Source organism: Stegostoma tigrinum, chromosome 3 (genome assembly GCF_030684315.1).
Source record: "Stegostoma tigrinum isolate sSteTig4 chromosome 3, sSteTig4.hap1, whole genome shotgun sequence".
In the NCBI taxonomy this organism is placed as follows: Eukaryota; Metazoa; Chordata; class Chondrichthyes; order Orectolobiformes; family Stegostomatidae; genus Stegostoma; species Stegostoma tigrinum.
In genome coordinates, this window is record NC_081356.1 from 105,350,943 (window position 1) to 105,371,214 (window position 20,272).

At 41.4% G+C, this 20,272-nt stretch overlaps 1 protein-coding gene across 5 annotated transcripts in view; it reads right to left on the reverse strand.

Moving 5' to 3' along the window:
• The window catches only part of poc5 (POC5 centriolar protein homolog (Chlamydomonas)), a 71,822-nt gene that overhangs the window by 41,198 nt on the left and 10,352 nt on the right, over positions 1-20,272 (reverse strand). For 3 of the 5 annotated variants that reach the window (XM_048527581.2, XM_048527584.2, XM_048527583.2), the window contains 3 exons: positions 19,482-19,592; positions 13,725-13,930; positions 12,004-12,180 (listed from right to left, as the gene is read on the reverse strand). In XM_048527581.2, coding sequence (XP_048383538.1) covers positions 12,004-12,180; positions 13,725-13,930; positions 19,482-19,592 — 494 coding nt within the window. The remainder of the gene's footprint in view (positions 1-12,003; positions 12,181-13,724; positions 13,931-19,481; positions 19,593-20,272) is intronic. The other 2 variants (XM_048527582.2, XM_059644803.1) reach the window with 2 other exon arrangements.

The following is a 20,272-nucleotide window of genomic DNA, read 5'->3' on the forward strand; positions in this document are numbered from 1 at the left end:
TAAGAATGCCTTTGTTTTGTGTGGTACTGTCATTGTGTTAAATGGGACAGAATTTTGAACAGATTTAGAAAAATCAAGATCAGGCATCCATGAGGTGCTCTAGATTTAACAGCAGTAGAATTGTATTCCAGCCCAAAAAAACCAACCTGCAACCTGGCATATCTCCCAATCATCAATATCAAGCCAGGGGATCAACCTTAGTGTTTTGGCCATCCTATACACCAAAAGTTAATGACAATATTAGACAGTTATATGAGAAAACAGATTGTATAGGATGGGCTGAAGGGCTAAAATTATTGATGATACTTGACAAGCTGCATGATCTTGGAGGAGTCCTGTGAACATTCCCATATATGCCGCAGATAGCATAATTTAAAAAATTTGTTTTCTGTACACGCCAGCAGTTTCATCTATTGTATCTGTTTTCTGTACTGGTTGCAATACTGTGTGAGAGTTGGAGAGAGTACGCGCATGCGAGTCAGACAGAGAACTTGTGCATATGTCCAGACAGCAAGCCAGAGTGTTTCATTCCAAGGCTGCTGGACTTCACCTCAGACCGGGATTGCAAACGGTGCTAGGAACGAACCTAAGCCTCCAGATCAACTGCCGGTCAAGGCCCAAAGGGCAGAAGGATGTGAGACTTGTTATGCGTCACTTGTCCTTTTCTTTTTCTCTTCCATTTATTAGTGCCATTACAATCATCATTTATTACTACTTAGTAAACATTCATATTTAAGTAACTTGTTGCTGAGCCTTCTCTTAAAATGTATTTACCAGAATCTGCAAAAAACTGCTTGGACACGCTGTGATCCAAGACATTTTTGGTGATGAGGAAGGGATTCGGGAAAATATTTGAGAAGGGAAAGGCAACCTGATGCTCTGGAAACCCTCCAAGATAGACTGTGGCAGACTCTGGCTTCATGTCTGTAGCTAATTTGTTAGCACAATTAGGTCCCTGCATGAACAGGGGACTGTCATTACCGAAGAAATAGAGTAACGAGGGTTAGACAATTAGGCTGCCGTGCATGAGTGCTTGCGGGAGGCACGCTTCCCGAGAAACAGGAACAATCTACCACAAATGGGATGGACGCAACTTTCCCCCCTGCAGTAGTCGAGAACACCCATGACTGTGTCTCCCTCATTTCCCGCAACACATCCCTCACACCACCACCACCCCCCCCGACAATAACCACCCAAAACAGAATCCCTCTAGTCCTCATACCACCCCACCAACCTCCAGATACAACGCATCATCCTCTGACACTTCTGCCACCTACAATCCGACCTCACCACCCAAGACATTTTTCCATCCCCACTCTTGTCTGCCTTCTGGACAGACCACTCTCTCCGTAACTCCCTTGTCCACTCCACACTCCCCTCCAACTCCGGCACCTTCCCCTGCAACCGCAGGAAGTGCTACACTTGTCCCCACACCACCTCCCTCACTCCCAGGCCCCAAGATGACTTTCCATATCAAGCAGATGTTCACCTGCACATCCGCCAATGTGGTATACTGTATCCACTGTACCCGTTGTGACTTCCTCTACATTGGGGAAACCAAGCAGAGGCTTGGGGACCACTTTGCAGAACACCTCCGCTCGGTTCGCATTAAACAACTACACCTCCCAGTCGCGAACCATTTTAACACGCCCTCCCATTCCTCAGACGACATGTCCATCCTGGGCCTCCTGCAGTGCCAGAATGAAGGCACCTGAAGGTTTCAGGAACCGCAATTCATATTCCGCTTGGGAACCCTGCAGCCCAATGGTATCAATGTGGACTTCACAAGCTTCAAAATCTCTCCTTTCCCCACTGCATCCCAAAACCAGCCTAGCTCATCCCCACCTCCCGAACCCGTTCTTCCTCTCATCTATCCCCTCCTCCCACCTCAAGCCGCACCTCCATTTCCCATCTACTAACCTCAGCCCACCTACTTGACCTGTCCATCCTGCCCAGACTGACCTATCCCCTCCCTACCTATTTTCTCCTCTATCCATCTTCAGTCCGCCTCCCCTTCTCTCCCTATTTATTCCAGAACCCTCTCCTCATCCCCCTCTCTGATGAAGGGTCTAGGCCCGAAACGTCAGCTTTTGTGCTCCCGAGATGTTGCTTGGCCTGCTGTGTTAATCCAACTTCACACTGTTGTTATCTTGGATATTGTTAAAAGCTTTACATACTACATGTAGGGAATTGGAAGAGTGCCAGGCCAGAAACAGGCAGTTTGAGGCCACATTGGTGGTAGTAGAACAGTGTAATGTTATTTAACAGAAGCAGTTAAGACAGCGCAGAAGAGAGGTGAGAAAGCAGAGGAGAAACAGAACCAGACAGTATGCTGCCCGGTTACAGTATAAACAGAAAAAGAGCGGAAAACAACAAAATTGGAAAGGTGACCCAGGCAAAGTGTGCACGTTATTAACCACGCAATGGGACCCCAACCATTTGGAGGCGGGGGGGGGGGGGGGGGGGGGGGGGCGGCAGGGGGGTAACATCTGGTATGCATCTGATTCAATGTCTGAATGGACTGATGGGGAAGGGGTGACAGAGCCATTCTCAGAGAAGGGACTGAACAGCACAACCCCTAACAACAAATAAAGACAAAAAACACAGAATCCACAAAATTCAAGAATAGTGAGAAATTATCCTATGCCCAAATTACAGGACTTGGAGCCACACTTTAAGCGGAAGTCAGGTGAAGCCTTAGCCTGTTGGCTGATGTGGGGCCAGGGTACCACCCATATTATGCTGAGTGCCACAAAGTGAATAGGGAAACACAAGTGTTGATGCTCATGCGAATAATGTCTTTAGAAACACAGGGCAAACTGGGACATTGTGGAATACGCTGACACTAGCAGTAGGAAACAAATACCCTTCCCTGATAGATTGGGAAGGTGATGTTAAAAAAATGGGAGCGCGTACCAGAAGGTATAAAACATTTGAGGGATTTGGTTATGCAAGCGACTATGTATTCTCCACAGGTTCAGAATGCAGAACAGGAAGCTTTCACAGCAGGAATGGAGGAGCCAGCTAATGCAAAGAGTGATGCAAGCTGATATAAGGTATCCTATCAGGGCCAGCCCAGGGACAGGCATGTTTGTTGTTAGGACTGTTAGAGGATATGGAAGCTGGTATGCAGAGAGTTGGGCCCACCGTGCAAGCAGTAAAACAGGGACAAGGTGCAGATGGAGTAGGTTCGAAGGTGAAACAAAAGTTAACCAGAAAAGAAATGTTTCCTGCATTATTAAAAAGCAGAAAGAGAGAGCAGTAGAGAGAATACTTTACAGATGTCATGTACACTATGTGCAGAACGCACTGCTCTCCAAACCGTAAGTAGCGAGATCAAATCAGATATGCAGGGAAGAAAGGAAAACAGAAGAGTGTGCACGCCACTTTAACACAAAGTGCTGGAAAAAAAAAGTGATAATACACAAGGCAGCCAAAGCTGTTCCAAATCAGAATTCATTCATTCAAGATGTGTATGTCTTTCCTACTGACAAACAATGTCCCACTGCAACTAGGCAGATTCCACAAAAGTGGAATGCATGCACCTTTTATAAAAAGGTGTGATAATTTCCAGTGCTACATGCAATCAGTTAACACATCCATGACTTTTGCAATCAATCCAAATTCAACTTTAAAAGAATCTGAAAACAAAGTCATGTTACTGCTATAAAATCAAGGTGATTCAATCTCACAATTTATGTGCATCAAACCTGCCTACAATAGTCCAGTTACCAAAACAGTATGAGGTACAGTCAGAACCTTTACCTTCCTTTCATAGTTTGCTTCACTATCAAATCCAGTACCAACACGTTTGGGCCTATCAAGAAATTCAAATCCATCGTTCAGAAGCCGATACAGAAAGATGAGTGTTTAAACAGTTCTCTAATGGAAGCTATCCAACCAGGGAAAAGCAAAGAACAGCTTAGAAAGATTTCTGATACAGTTATAAGTGCACTGAATTTTGTACAAGAGTTAACTCTGTGGTCTGGTTTGAATGCACCTTTATTTGTCAATTGCTAAATGTAATCTCGTATAATGTGTGCCTTTTTGTTCCCTGGAGCTGGAGATCGGAGGATACTTTGAAGTTTAGTTAGCATTTTAGGATGTATGGTGATTTGAAACGTGTTGTGTGCCTGCATTTGTGTGAAGCATGCACAGTTAATGCATTGAATGTTTAAGAAGCCAGTGGTTACATAAAGCCAAAACTTGCAAAATATTGATTCAAAAATTTGGTTCGTAAAGCTTGGTAGACATTTACCTTTTGGAATTGGCTCCTTGTTGCATTCGAACTGGGGGTAAATTTAAATTCTAGAAATTACCATGTTTGGAGTTTCACTTACTCAGATTGAACTTCCAAATCTTAAATTCTGGATAATAGAGTGACTCATTGTTAATGTGCAAATGATTGGGATATTGGAACGTTGAAAATAAACTCCTTGCACGCAGGTAGTTGTAAGAAAAGCAAATGTAACAAAGAGATCATGGGAACTGTAGATAGTGGAGAATTTGAGATAACAGTGTGAAGCTGGATGAACACAGCAGACCAAGCAGCATCTTAGGAGCACAAAAGCTGACGTTTCGAGCCTAGACCCTTCAAAAAAAAGGGCAATGGGGAGAGGATTCTGAAATAAATAGGGAGAGAGGGGGAGGTGGACCGAAGATGGATAAAGGAGGGAAGATAGGTGGAGAGGAGTGTAAGGGTGAGGAGGTAGGGAGGGGATAGGTCAGTCCAGGGAGGATGGACAGGTCAAGGGGGCAGGATGAGGTTAGTAGATAGGAAATGGAGGTGCGGCTTGAGGTGGGAGGGGATAGGGTGAGGGGAAGAACAGGTTAGGGAGGCGGGGACGAGATGGGCAGGTTTTGGGATGAAGGGTCTAGGCCCAAAACAGCAGCTTTCCTGCTCCTAAGGTGTTGCTTGGCCTGCTGGGTTCATCCAGCTCTACACCTTGTTAAAACGATAAGAAACTAACATTACAAAAATGAAAGCAGTATTAGTGAAAAGGGATCTAAAACAAATAAATTACAATCAAAATAAGAAATGTCATTGTAACATGTTAACATAATAGCCAGAAAAGAAAGAGTAAGGATTCTGGGAGGAATAATGGTGGACTGGGTGAAGGGCCCATTGGATGGCATACAGATAGCCCACCTTGAGCATTTGTACGACTCCACCAGTAGGTGAAATTGTAATGTGTTAGGGTAGTTAGTGTATGTGGGGGAAAAAACGGTTGAGCTAAGGCTCAGGTAGAGTATGAGCCTGGGGGATAGGGATTTGAAAAAAAAATTTAAAGGAACCTGAATCTGGAATCTACTGAATTTTAGAGCAAATTATGTAAATCGGCTAACTGAATAACAGACGATATTCTGGTCAGTTCAATCAGGTGCCACGACTTGCTTGTTCCATTATGGCCTTGATTGTACATCAGCGTGGTGTGTGTATATATTATACAACCAACATATTTAAAGGTCGATCCCCAAAAGGCCACAGTGATCATTAATTTGATGTACACCCTATTGTTGTATTCTTTGCATTGATACTAGTTATTTTCATTGTAGTTTTAATCTAGTGCAGGCTATAAGCTCTTATCATATGTTTTTGCATGGCTGTTGCTGATTTGCTTCTGCATTTGCAATTGTAAGATGCACTGTCAAATATCATTGGGGTGGATTGTATAGAATGGGCTGAAGGGCTAACTTGATACTTGACAAGCTGCACAACTTTGAATGAGTCCTGTGAACATTCCCATACTTGCCGCAGATAGCGCAATTAAAACAAAAATTGTTTTCCATATGACACAGCAGTTCTGTCTACTGGATCTGTTGTTTTCTATATTGGTTGTTTGAAATACTGTGAGAAAGACAGAGTTTTGTTCCAAGGCTGCTGGACTTCACCTCAGACCAGGATTGTGAACGGTGCCAGGAACGAACCTAAGCCTCCAGACCAACCGTTGATTGAGGGGTCCCTGAAGGGCAGAGTGATGCAAGACTTATTGCTTGTTTTTCCCTTTTTCTCCTTCTATTTATTATTACCATTACAATCATTACTAATTAAATGAATGTTTATTAAGTAAGTTGCTGTCATTAAAACATCTCTTAATTATATTTACCCAAATCTGAAAAGAACTGTTTGGACACACACAGTGACTCACCAAGACACTTGGTTCAGTGGGACAAACCACAAACAGCACCAGGTATACTTAAAAATACACACACAGTCAGTGTCAACATGGTGAAGCTACCAAACAGGACAAATGGCTAGTGATAGACAGGGTTACGCAATCCTACAACCAACACAGATTATATCCAAATTCTGCAGTCCTGCCACATGAATGGTGGACAATTAAACAACTCACTGGAGGAGAATGCCTTACATCCTCAAATGCTGAAAAAGCCCAGCAAATCAGTGCAAAACAGATAAAGCTGAAGAATTCTCAACAATTTTGAGCCAGAGGTGCCAAGTGGATGATTCATCTCAGTCTCTTCTGCAAGAGAGAATTTTCAGCCAATATGATTCACTCCATGTGATACAGAAATCATTGGAGGCACTGGGCAGAGTAAAAGCTACGGTGCCAGGCAATATTCTGGCTATAACACTGAAGACTTCTGCTCTAGAACTTGCTGCAATCCTAGCCAAGCTGTTTCAGTACAGTTAGAACACTGGCATCTATCCGATCTGGAAATTTATAGGACATAGAACATAACAGCACAGTACAGGCCCTTCGGCCCTCGATGTTGTGCCGACCTGTCATACCGATCAAGCCCATCTAACCTACACTATTCCATGTACGTCCATATGCTCATCCAATGATGACTTAAATGTACCTAAAGTTGGTGAATCTACTACCGCTGCAGGCAAAGCGTTCCATTCCCTTACTACTCCGAGTAAAGAAACTACCTCTGACATCTGTCCTATATCTTTCAGCCTTCAATTTAAAGCTATGCCCCCTCGTGCTTGCCGTCACCATCTCAGGAAAAAGGCTCTCCCTATCTAACCCTCTGATTATTTTATATGTTTCAATTAAGTCACCTCTCAACCTTCTTCTCTCTAATGAAAACAGCCTCAAGTCCCTCAGCCTTTCCTCGTAAGACCTTCCCTCCATACCTGGCAACATCCTAGTAAATCTCCTCTGCACCCTTTCCAAAGCTTCCACATCCTTCTTATAATGCGGTGACCAGAACTGTACACAATACTCCAAGTGCGGCTGCACCAGAGTTTTGTACAGCTTCACCATAACCTCTTGGTTCCGGAACTCGATTCCTCTATTAATAAAAGCTAAAACACTGCATGCCTTCTTAACAACCCTGTCAACCTGGGTGGCAACTTTCAAAGGATCTGTGTACATGGACACCTCCTCATCTACATTACTAAGAATCTTACAATTAGCCCAGTACTTTGCCTTCCGGTTATTTGGTGAGGTACGTTGTTAAAAAAGTACAAGTTCAACTTGGCCAATTACTGCTGCAGTGTAATCTCAACCATCATCACTGGAAGGGATCATCAACAGTCCATTTGAGCAACAACCTGCTCACTGACACCGACTCAGCTCCTGACCAGATTACAGCCTTGGATGTGTAGAAGAGCTTAATTCCGGAGGGGAGGCGAGAGAGTGACAGTCCCTGACATCAAGGAGCCCTAGCAAAGCTGAATTAATCGGAATTGGGGAGAAAACCCTCCACTCTGAGCTGTACCTCATTGATAGGAAGATGGTGCGGTTCTTGGAGGTCAGTGATTTCAGCTCCAGGACATCTCTGCTGGAGTTCCTCAAAGTAGTGTTGTCAGCCCAACCATCTTTAGCTGCTTCAAATGACCTCTGTCCATTATAAAGTCAGTTAGGAATGTTCACTGATGATTTGTACAATGTTTCAGCACGATTCATGACTCCCGAGATACTGAAGTAGTGCTTGTTCAAATGAAACAAGATTTGAACAATATCAAAGCTTTGCCTGTCAAGTCTCAAATAACATTATCTCTCAAATGTCAGGTAACGATCATCTCCAATGACAGAGACAATCTAACCATCACCCGTCGACATTTAATAGTGTTACGATCACAGTCCCCAACTAACATCATCCAGAAACTCAACAGGGTTCATCACAAGAACAGTGGCTACATGAGGAGGTCAGAGCCTAGGAATGCTGCTGTGAATAACTCACCTCCTGATTCTCCAAAGTCTTTCCACACCTACAAGCCACCAATCAGGAGTGCGATGGAATATTGCCCACTTGTTTGGATGAGTGCAGCTCCAACAATACTAAGCTTGGCACTATCCAAGACAAAGCTGTCTTCTTAATTAGTATCACACCAAGCATCTACTCCCTCCATCACACTCTGCAGCAGAGTGTTCTATTTATGCGATCAACTGCAGAAATTCACCAAAAGTCATTAGACAGCACTCTCTAAATCTACGACCACTTGCAACTCAAAAGGACAATGGCAGAAGACATGTGGAAACACCACTGCAAGTTCCTCTCCATGCTACACACCATCTTGACTTAAGAATGTATTGCTATTCCTTCATGGTCCAAATCCTGGAAATTCCTCCCTAAGGACACAGTCAAACTACCTACACCACGGACTAGTGGTTCAAAGAAGCAGATCACTATCACCTTCTCAACAGCCATTAGGCATGGACAATTAATGCCAACCAGCCAACAATGCCCATGCCCTATGATTGACTAAAAAGGAAAACAGATAGCTTGTTAGCAGGCACAAACTGGGCAGATGGAGTTTGATTAGCAAAGTGAGAGGGCATGCATGAAATGAGAAAAATTAAAAAGCACTATTACTTAAAAGATGACAGATTCCACAAACAAAACACAATAATATGGAAGCTGCTACGTTTTGGTACAGCAAATCAGGGCAGCACTTATACACTTAATGGCAAGGTTTTGAGATAGGTGGGTGTGGATGCGTGGCCGAACAGCACCAAAAGAAAACACCACCACCTTGGAGTGCAGGTTCATAGTTCCTTGAAAGTGAAATTGCAGGTAAACAGGGTAGTGCTGTATAGCAAACCCATGCGACACACCGGTGCACCTCCTCTGAGCCTCCTCCAGAACAATCCCATAATGTGAACGGAACTGTATCCATTCCTCCAGGTCTAACCAAAAAGAGTGTTTTACAGCTCCAACATAAACCTCCTTATTTTTATAATCTATGCTACAATTGATAAGGTCAAGTATCAATCAGGCACAGTGGTTAGCACTGCTGCTTCACAGCAGCAAATGAACTTCAAAGACCCTATACAGACAAGCAAAAATGAATGTCATCTACAAAATACCTTGCAAGAACTGTGACAAACACTACATTGGACAAACAGGCAGAAAGCTAGCCACCAGGATACATGAACATCAACTAGCCACAAAACAACATGACCCACTCTCACTCGTATCCTTACACACAGATGAGGAAGGACACCACTTTGATTGGGACAACACATCCATCCTAGGACAAGCCAAACACAGAGACACGCACGAGAATTCCTAGAAGCTTGGCATGCCAACCGGAACTCCATCAAACACATTGGATTGATTTGATTTGAAGCCAATCTACCATCCTCTGAGAAAAAGAACAGGAAATGACATCACCAACCCAAGGAAACCTAAACCGATAAATAGAATGCAGGACATAACACCAGCACTTCGGAGGCTCACTGATGTTACCTAGAATGGCGACAAAATGTCTGAAAACTAACCTTCCAGCTCAGCGAGCAAACTTACATCCAGAACCTCAACTGGAGCTACAAATCTTCTTAAAACTCGCTAGTGCAAAGGATCCAGGTTCAATTCCACCTGTGGACAACTGTCTACGTGGAGTCTGCATGGGTTTCCAACCACAGTCCAAAAGATGTGCAGGTTAGGTAGATTGGCCACGCTAAATTGCCCAAAGTGTCCAGGGATAGTGTGGGACGCTCTCCAGAGGCTCAATGCAACTCAATGGGCTGACTGACCTACTTCCATACTGTAGGGATTCTTAAAACAAAAGGCAGTTTAAACTGCCTTATTAACCTGCCTGGTCACCTTCAGGGATTTATAGGCAAGCACCCCAATATCTCCCTTCCTCCAAACTTCCCAGTGTTCTGCCATTCATTCATCAGTGTTACTTCTTCCAAAGTGCATCACCTCTTACTTTTCAGGGTTAAATTCCATTCGTCATTAATCTGTGCATCTGATCAGTACATCGATATCTTCTTGCAACCCCAGACCTTCTTACTATTAACCACCCAGCCTCTCTAACATTCCACAAACTGATTTATGAATACCTCAAAATTCTGGAAGCTTCTGGTACATTGCAAGGTAAGATTCCTCACATCTAAAGGTAATCAGGCTGCTGCTTGACTAGCCCATGGGACAATTTTCCTGACTTTAAAAAGATGTCTAGAGGCTAGTAAGAATTACTTATAGGGCTGAGAGAGTTCGACTTGCTGCTTAAATGGTAACGCCAGGTAGTCCACCCATTTTATTAATAAAGAGGGTTCAGGAGATCAGATTAAAGATATTTAATACATATGCAGGAAGAGCCAATCTTGCCATGAAGTGTGAATCTAAACTTTGATGATTACAAATGCCTTTAAAGTTTTATACAAATCATTACAGCATACATATTACATTATCAACTGTTTCCCACTGTTTTTCCAGTAGTATTGTGTGTGTTATTCCCAAGGTGAGTACCATTTTCCTGATAATACAGTTCCTCTACTTCTAGTCTGCCTTTGAGGTGCTCATTTACTTTTACCATAACTTAAAATTTAACCCTCAATTAACAACTTGATTCAACCTGTTCTGTCCAGTATTATCCCTTTGTTTAGATTTTGTAGCAATTTCATTCAACAGTTAACCATGGTGCTCCAGATCACTCATACGAAAACCAGACAAGGGAATAATATAGATTTTGTTCCCAAATGGGCATTAGTGAATCAGATTTTTTTTTAAAAAAAATGAAAATTGACATGGTTTTTATTTTGAAAGATTTATGACGACGATGTAGGAAAGAGAAACAAACTTTGAAGGAAATGGAAGCATAAGCATTGCCAGTTTTTGTTTTCATGATGTAGATGAACATTTATCAGAATCTTTAAGCACTGAAGAATGCCATTTATGCCATCACAGCTATGCTACTTTATGAAAGCTATTCAATTAGTTTCATTCATCTACTCTTTTCCCACTACCAAAGGGAAAAACGTTTACAAGGTTATGTTTAATTTTCAATTTGAATGTTACCAATGACGTTTCAGACAGCTTATTCTGGATCATAAAAATTTGCTGCACAAGAAATATTATTTCCTTCACTATTCTTTTGCCAGGAAATTTTATTAAGATTAACATAAAACACTTTAAATAGCTACTTTGAATAACATTACTCATTATGCCAGAAGAGTTGCAGGTATTTGAAGTGTTTGCGAGTTGTCACATATCGCAGCAGTTGCTTAGAACAGAGCTCAGGAACCAGGTATTATCCACTTTTACCAACCACTGATTCTTTCATCTTCTTTATTTTGAACTTTGGTCAGAAAAGAAATTAATTTATACTCTTACTGCAATGAGAACATAATTTTTTGACTCTGTCATGACAGAACTCCACAGATATAGCACGAATAGAGCATTCAGTTATATGCAGATACTGTTTTAGGTAAAGATTACAAACCTCATTGAAAAAGAAAGTTCACTTATTGCTTCTGTTCCACGCAAAGGAAATTTTAAGCTTTACACCAGATTTAGATCAGAGATGGCAGTTTAGTCACTAGTCTCTCCAGTGATATGGATGATGCCATTTCTCTAATATGTTGAACACCATTCATATGCATTACATGTGGGTAAACTCAAAAGCTTTTTTGTTAGAGAAATTTTATTTATTCCAAAGAATGAAGGTGATTCTATGTCAGAAATGTAATAAATTATTTGAACATAAGTGTCTAAAATAACAGCGTAAGTGATCTAATTCATGATAATGAATAACTGTAACATGATTTATTTTTAATATTTTCTGCGTAGCAATTACTATACCTCATCTTTTCTTCGAACGGATTCCTCATATGTACAAATTAGTTGGTTCAAGTTCTCAGCCTGACAGATCATTTGTGCAACTTGAGCTTCATGTTTCATCTTTTCATCTTGCAACTCCTGTTTGTGCTGCTCAATGACTGACAATCTCCATTGGCGAATTTCAGATAGAATATTGGCCTTCAAAAAGAAGCAGGGGAACTTGATCAGTGATCAAATAAATTGCCGCTTCGTACATATTTCTTCAAAATGCATTTGTGAATAATAATTAAATTTGTACAGGCCACATGTCAATCACATTTAGTTAGCAATGTACTAGAAAAGTAGTTGCATCAATAATAGAGATTGATTAGGAGAGCATGATTGTCTTACTCCAAAACTCCCAGTAGACAAAACAGACTAAAATTGACTTTTACATTCACATTCTATTTGTTCCCTCTGTACTCCTTCTTGTACAGTATTACTTTCATTAGAGGATGCCGCAAAAATCAATGCTGAACATTTACAACCCACACAAATAGAACTTAAAGGGAATAAGTGCAACCTAAGTTTGCTAATATTGTAGTTGAGTGGGAAATTAAGCTGTGGATGCAATGACGTAAAGACACATTTGAGGGCACGTAAGAACATAACACATGGAGAAGAAGAATGAAGGTAAAATACAAGTATTTTTACGATTAAGACAGACTAGCAAATATTGATATTGCATATCTTTTTGTTCATTTACAAGGTTAACATACTTGAAAACAAGTAATTTAGAAAACAAACAAAGTTGTTCTTTACTGCAAAGGAATTGCAGCAAAGAGTAAAGAAGTCACACTGTAATTACACAGATGGTGCTGAGCATTTTACAGTTTGGATTTCCTTACAATAGGAATTCAGTAGACCAATTCTTGAGATTAAAGGTTGTCCCATCAAAGTTTGATTAGGTTATGCCCATATTCCTTAATTTAGAAATATTAGAAATAATGTCAATGTCTTAAGAGCTTCAACACTGTAGATGCTGGGAGTCTACAGCTACGGATCAGTCTTAAAACAAAGAGTTGTATGCTTAATACAAACATCATTGTTGGGAACTTTTGAAATTGTCTGTCCCGGAAAGATACGAACAGTCAGATGTTGAGCACATGCTTGGTAGTTCAATAGGTTTACGGATGGAGAAATGGGGATAGTGAAGGAAGGCATATTTGAGCTAAATAATCAGTGAGGATTTTCATTAATTTGAAACAGGTATAATTCCTGCTTTTTAAAAAAGGTTACGCTCTTTCATGTTAAATGGGAAAAAATATTGTTTACAATATTTAAAATTGAAAAATATGCACACAATCTCATTTTATTGCAGACTTAATCAAATTCCTTCCAAAACTAAAAACTTCCTCAACAGTACCTCTTTAAATCATTGCAGCGAATTACCACTACCAATCTTCACTTGTTCAGTTTCATTGTTTGAATAGTGTGTACTGTCAATTTGGTATTGGATTTTACAATATATTGAATTGAGTGCCACAAACCAGTTACAATAAGATGCTGCTTGCAAAAAGCATTTCCGAATACCTCTGTCATAACAATGGTTAGTGGAGCCTACATTTGGCTCTGGAATTCCTTCATTCAATATTCAAGGCTGACACACTAAAAACAACTTTTTTTTTCAAACTAATAATTCCTCTTTAACCAACTGATCATTGAACATGCTGCCAATAATAAATTCAATTAAATTTACTGACCTTAAGTTGGTCACTGGCAGTGTTGAGTATATTTTCTACCTTGTCCAGATTCTCAGCTGGAATAGATAACTGACATACTGGGTCAGACATTTCAGGTTTTCTGGAAACCAGCAAATTTGAAGAAGCTCTTTCAGAAAAAGTGAATGGTCCAACAGGCAAATCTGTGTTTGAAACGGATGAAGGAGTCCGATGATGAACTTCCTGGTCTGTAAAATGCAATCAGAAAATCTGGTATGAATGTGCAATGGATGGTCCATACATGAAAAAGTGTACTTAAATCTGTTAAAACAAAAATATGAATTGAGTGCCATACACGAGATTTAGTCCTTAACACAACCTATCATTTTGATTACATATCTAAAATAACAGTAAACTTTTTTTACGCTAAAATTTCAATATAGTAGAAATGCCACCGCAATATTACTGGGAACTAATAATCTAACAATACATATAGAAGGAATACACAGCCAATAATCAAAAAAATTCACTGGGCATGCCTTAAGAGAATCTCACCCTCTATCAAATGCAAACTTCATACAGTGACATCATAATTGTTAAACACATCATAATGGATGTCATATATAATTAGTAAAATGCTAAACAGACATTACACAATACAGATCATAACCATGATAAAAGACAATTACAATCTGTATTTGAATTCCTATTGCTGAAAATAAGGATGCCTTAAAAACAATATTTACTGTGTAACATGACAGCTATTACTAGATTTTCTGAATGTAAAGTACTAACATATGAAAACAAAGGAAAGAACAACAAAAACAGTGGCCACAATCCCCATGGAACTAGCATCAATTTGTTGTCAAATATACCTTATTATTGAAAATAAACAGTCGACCCGTAGAAAGAAGAATGGTAATCTAAACCTTAGATGAAGGCAGGTTAGGGGACAACAATCATCCAACACCACGAGGTGTTGGCCAAAAGAATTCAAAATTGATCGACCAGGGCAGGACTTCTTCCCTAAAATAAACTGATACATCAAATGCTTTCGCTACAGGAAAATTCTGGGAGGGCAGTAACGCAGACTTTGTAGACAGCAGTTCTCAGACAGACAGAAAATGGAGCGGAAGTAGAGGAGGAAGACTGGAGGGAAGTATTTCCCAATAGCCTTGGCTAGAGAACTGGATGCTGCCCCCACCACTTTAATTAAATTAAACCATTCTGTGTCAACTATCTGAGATAATGGGAACTGCAGATGCTGGAGAATTACAAGATAATAAAATGTGAGGCTGGATGAACACAATGATGCCACCCGAAGGTTGCAGGAACAGCAACTCATATTCCGCCTGGGAACCCTGCAGCCTAATGGTATCAATGTGGACTTCACCAGTTTCAAAATCTCCCCTTCCCCAATTGCATCCCTAAACCAGCCCAGTTCGTCCCCTCCCCCACTGCACCACACAACCAGCCCAGCTCTTCCCCCCCACCCACTGCATCCCAAAACCAGTCCAACCTGTCTCTGCCTCCCTAACCTGTTCTTCCTCTCACCCATCCCTTCCTCCCACCCCAAGCCGCACCCCCATCTACCTACTAACCTCATCCCACCTCCTTGACCTGTCCGTCTTCCCTGGACTGACCTATCCCCTCCCTACCTCCCCACCTATCTTCTTTACTCTCCATCTTCGGTCCGCCTCCCCCTCTCTCCCTATTTATTCCAGAACCCTCACCCCATCCCCCTCTCTGATGAAGGGTCTAGGCCCAAAACGTCAGCTTTTGTGCTCCTGAGATGCTGCTTGGCCTGCTGTGTCAACTATCTGTTTGTCATGTGATATCAGTAAGCCATCCACAACTGTCACAGCTGTACACTTTAATTAAAACATTCATCGTATCAGACTGTTGCTTTTTAAACTCAGTAAGCTAACATTACTTGCAATCTTCAACTAATGATATTAGTTAACTATGAGCATGAACCCCTAAAAAAACCACCAATGAAACTGTCAAATAGCTTTAACCAGTTTAAAGTTTCAAAAAAAAATACTGGAACAGTATAGATTTAGTCAACTGTCACCCATACTACAAGTGTACCAGTGAAGGAAAATCAAGATTATTGAACACAACCTCAAGGACACAAGAAAACTTAGGAAGAGATGTTTAGGCCCACAAATCAATCCATTCTGTTCCTTTTGGCTAGATTCCAACCCGATCTCTCATCGCAGACAAAACCTTTTCTTGCTTCTTTTGCCCATTGGTAAAAATCTGCAAAATGCAAGCTCTGGGAACAAGTCTAATCATCTACTATAATCTTGGTGCTCATAATACATTACTCTCCACTATAATATTACTTCAATAGGCTGATCTATGCTATGATCTGGAATTTAAATGCCACATGCCAGATCTGCTGTATATTGATGTCAAAAGACATTAGCAAGAGCTCCAGAAGATGAATGAAACCGACTGTTTGATTGTTATATAATCAGGCTTCTATCAAAGTTATTTTTCTAGAAAATTTAAATGAAAAATGCATTTGCAAATAAAGGACAACCCAGCATTTGACTATGGGAGCACAATACAGGGGACTAGTTAGTCAAAAAATGGCCAAGTTCAATGAAATGCACCTGTTATCATTTCAGTAATAGCTTGATACATGATACAAGATTAAATGAGCTAACTAAATGGCAGTGGTAGAATGTGAATTCAATAAAAATCCGGAATTAAGAGTCTAATGATGATTATGAAACCATTGTCGATTGTTGGAAAAAGCCATTTGGGCTACCAATGAAGGCAGAGGGGGGGATAGGGTAGCGGTAGCCTGGCAAACTGACCTCTACATCACTGAGGCCAGACGCCAACTCCCCCTATCATCCCCTCAATCAAGACCCCACCTCTGATCACCCAGACCATTGACAACCTCATCACCTCAGGAGATCTCACGTCCAAAGCCTCCAATCCCATAGAAACGGGTGGTGCGGGGTTGGAGAACTTTCTCCTATCCAAGGTCCATTAAATCAGACTGCCCCAGTTGACCCATTGTCTCTGCTTGCTCCTGCTCCACCGAGCTCATCTCTTATCAAATCCGTTCTTTCCCCTTTGGTCCAGGAACTGCCCACCTATGTTCGGGACACAACGCACACTCCAACTTTTCCAAAGCTGGCCCCCAACATCTCATCTTTACTACAGACATTCAGTCCCCGTAGACCTGCACCCCTTGCCAGACTGGCCTAAAAGCCCCTCACTTCTTCGTCTCCCCTAGGTTCACCCAGTCCCCCTTAACAGACACATCCGCTTGTTTGAACTGGTTCTCACCCTCAACAATTTTTCATTTGATTCCTCTCACTTCCTACAAACCAAAGGGGTGGCTTTGAGCACCAGCATGGGCCCAAGCTAAGCCTGCTTCTTAAGATTCTTGGAAGAGACGCTCTTCAACACCAACAAAATCCCCACCTCTTACTCCACTATACTGATGACTGCACTGGTGCTGTCCTGTGCTCCTGCGAGGGAGAACAGTTCATTACCTTTACCAATACCTTTCACCGCATCCTCAGATTCACCTGGACCATTTCATTTCTGTCTTCATCTCTGGTAACCAACTCCCCACTGACATCCAATTCAAACCCACTGATTCCTACAATTACCTCAACTGCACCTCCTCTCATTCAATCTCCTGCAAAAATTCTATCCCATACTCAATTTTCCATCTTCACCACATCTGCTCCCACACTGAGCCGTTCTACTCAAGGACTTCCCAGATATCTGCCTACTTTGGGAAACTATAGTTTCCCAATCTGTTACGAAGGCTGTCCGCAACCACATCTTCATTTCCCATGCTTCTGCCCTCAAACTCTATCCTTATTGTTGGGGCCCTCCAACATTTCTGCCAGCGACAATCAGACCCCAACAATGAAAAAAATATTTCCCTCCCCAGCCCGTCCACTTTCCACAGGACCGTTCACTCAAGGACTCTCACATTAGCTCCACACTCCCCACCAACCTCTCCACTACACCCAGTACATTTCTCTGCAACCACAGGAGGTGTTACACCTGCCCCTCACATCCCCTCTCACTTCTGTCCAAGGCCCCAAACAATCCTTCCAGATCCGAGATTCGTCTGCACTTCATCTAACCTCATCTACTGTATCCACTGCTCCCAGTACATCCCGCCCAGACCCATACCCCTATAACCCACCTATCTACGCATCCCCGAATACTACGGGCAATTTAGCATGGCCAATCCATCTAGCCTGCACATCTTTGCACTGAGAGGAAACCAGAGCAGCTGCAGGAAACCCACAGACATGAGGAGAACATGCAAACTCCACACAGTCCCCTGTAGGTGGAATCGAACCTGGGTCCCTGGTGCTGTGAGGCAGCAGTGTTAACCACCGGGCCGCCATGCCGCCGCCAAAAAAAAAATAGCAGAGCAATACTTGCATTCCCTAACCAGGAAGCGAACGTGGACTGCGGTGGTGAAAGTGCTGAATCCTAACTTCTAGACTGCCAGGGAAGGCACCAGGTGTATGTGCACATTTTCTCAATTACAAGTTCAAGTTTTCTGCTTTATCTTGCTTAATGTGGTTCTTTGTAACCAGGGACTCTAGATATGGCAGTATCAATCTTTCTTCACGTAGAGAGGTCTATACTGTGCCTGTGGCACCGGCCTATTGAATATCTCCCAGTGGTTTCTCTTCAGTTAGCTGTAACATTTAGCCCAATTTTGCCAGATTATCTCTTAAGTTCATAAAGTGTACCTTCCTGATAATCCACTTTTGCCTTCCACTAATGATGTTAAATCCAACAATAATCAGGATCACCATCTGTAAAATGGTCACCCACCACTACTTCATTCCCTACATTTCCAAAGACTGAATCTCACTGCACTGGTTACATACTGCTTAAAATAGCTCTTTGAATGCAGCTCAAAAATTCTGCACCCTCTGTACCTTTCACATTGTTTGCACCTCACATTAAATGTGATTGAGGCCCCCAATTTTTCCTTCAAATGACACTTTCAACACTGATATTTGACAATTGTTAAGTCTGCTCCACCATTTAATACGATCATGACATTTAGTCACATCATTATTCTAAAGTTAGCTGCAAAGGCCTGAAGACCTAGCCAAATGTTACGCTCCACTTATTCCCAATCAGCATAAATGCGCAAAATAAAGTTTGAAAATAACGGAATGGTACATTGCTTTGAAAGACCATACTAACTTCCAGATCTAGTGTCTAGGCAGTACATTTATAAAAGCCTCAACTACAAAAAGTAAGTCCCAAGCTTCAGAATATTTAAGTGATCAGTTTGTGATAACCTGAGTTACTATACAACAAAAATAAAAATGCTAGACAAACTCAACAGGTCTGGTGGCATCTGTTGACAGAAAAACAAAGTTAAATGTTGAGTCCAGTATGGCTCTTCTAGACATTTTATTTCAGATTTCCAGCATGCACTCTTTTGCATTTATTGTTATTAAATGATCCTGATCGTGTAAGTTTTTTGAACATAAAGGCTTGAACAAGCCCAAGTATGTTTCAAAATGTAACAGGCTTCCCACAACCTGCAAGTGTAAAATCATCTTTAAATCCAGCTGCCCCAAAGTTAACATTTTTGAAAACAATACACTATATTACAGTAATAGTTCAGTTCAAATACTATGATCATATCAGAAGTCTATCTTGCAGAATGATACAGCACAGAAGAAATCAGTCCCAAATCCCAGTTTCTTGAATAAGACGGTTAACCAATTAGATCCACTCCTCTTTCCCCAAAGGGCTACAACTTCTTTGAATTTATACCTTCTGCTGGTTTTGTTACTGTTGCTGCATCAGGTTTGTCTGAGACCACTTGTATGTCTGCAGTCTGCTGTCTGAAAGCACTTTCATGTCTTTCTTCTAAAGTTGCACCTGCTTGAACATCAATTCAAGTGTTAATTCACAAACTACTAGCATTCTACATAGATTACAGCAAACAAAATAGTAGTGATTGATTCCAGCGAACGTAATAAGAGTATAATACTAAAAAAGCTCCATTTTAAAAAAAGCAGAAAGCAAAACCTCCCTTTCTCTTAAGGCCAAACTAATCAAGTACATGGTGCTGAAGTGGTAGTGTGCAAGCTCCTTCATAGTTCAGAAGTCTGTTTTCTGGTTTCTTGGAATTAATCACCATTGTCATCATTTAATCTAACTTTGAATATTCATAGTGAAACAATTTATTGGAGAAATTGGCAATTTTCCCTTTTAACATGAACAAAAGGGTGGACCACTCAGCCTTCTAACCTGCCTGGCCATTCAATAAGATCATGGTGGATTCCATTTTAACCTCAGCTTTACATTCTTGCATATCTCTGATAATCTTCCATCCCTTTAATAATCAAAAATCTACCTACCTCTGCTTTAAAAATATTTGAAGAGTTGCATCCACTGCTTTTTGAGAAAGGAATTCTAAAGACTCCACCCTTGGAGTGAAAATTTATTCTATACCTCTTAAATGGGCGACACCTTACTTTTAAGCTACAACCCCTAATCATAGATTCTCCCACAAGAGAAACCAGCTTTTCCACACCCACCCGATCGAACTCCCTCAGGGT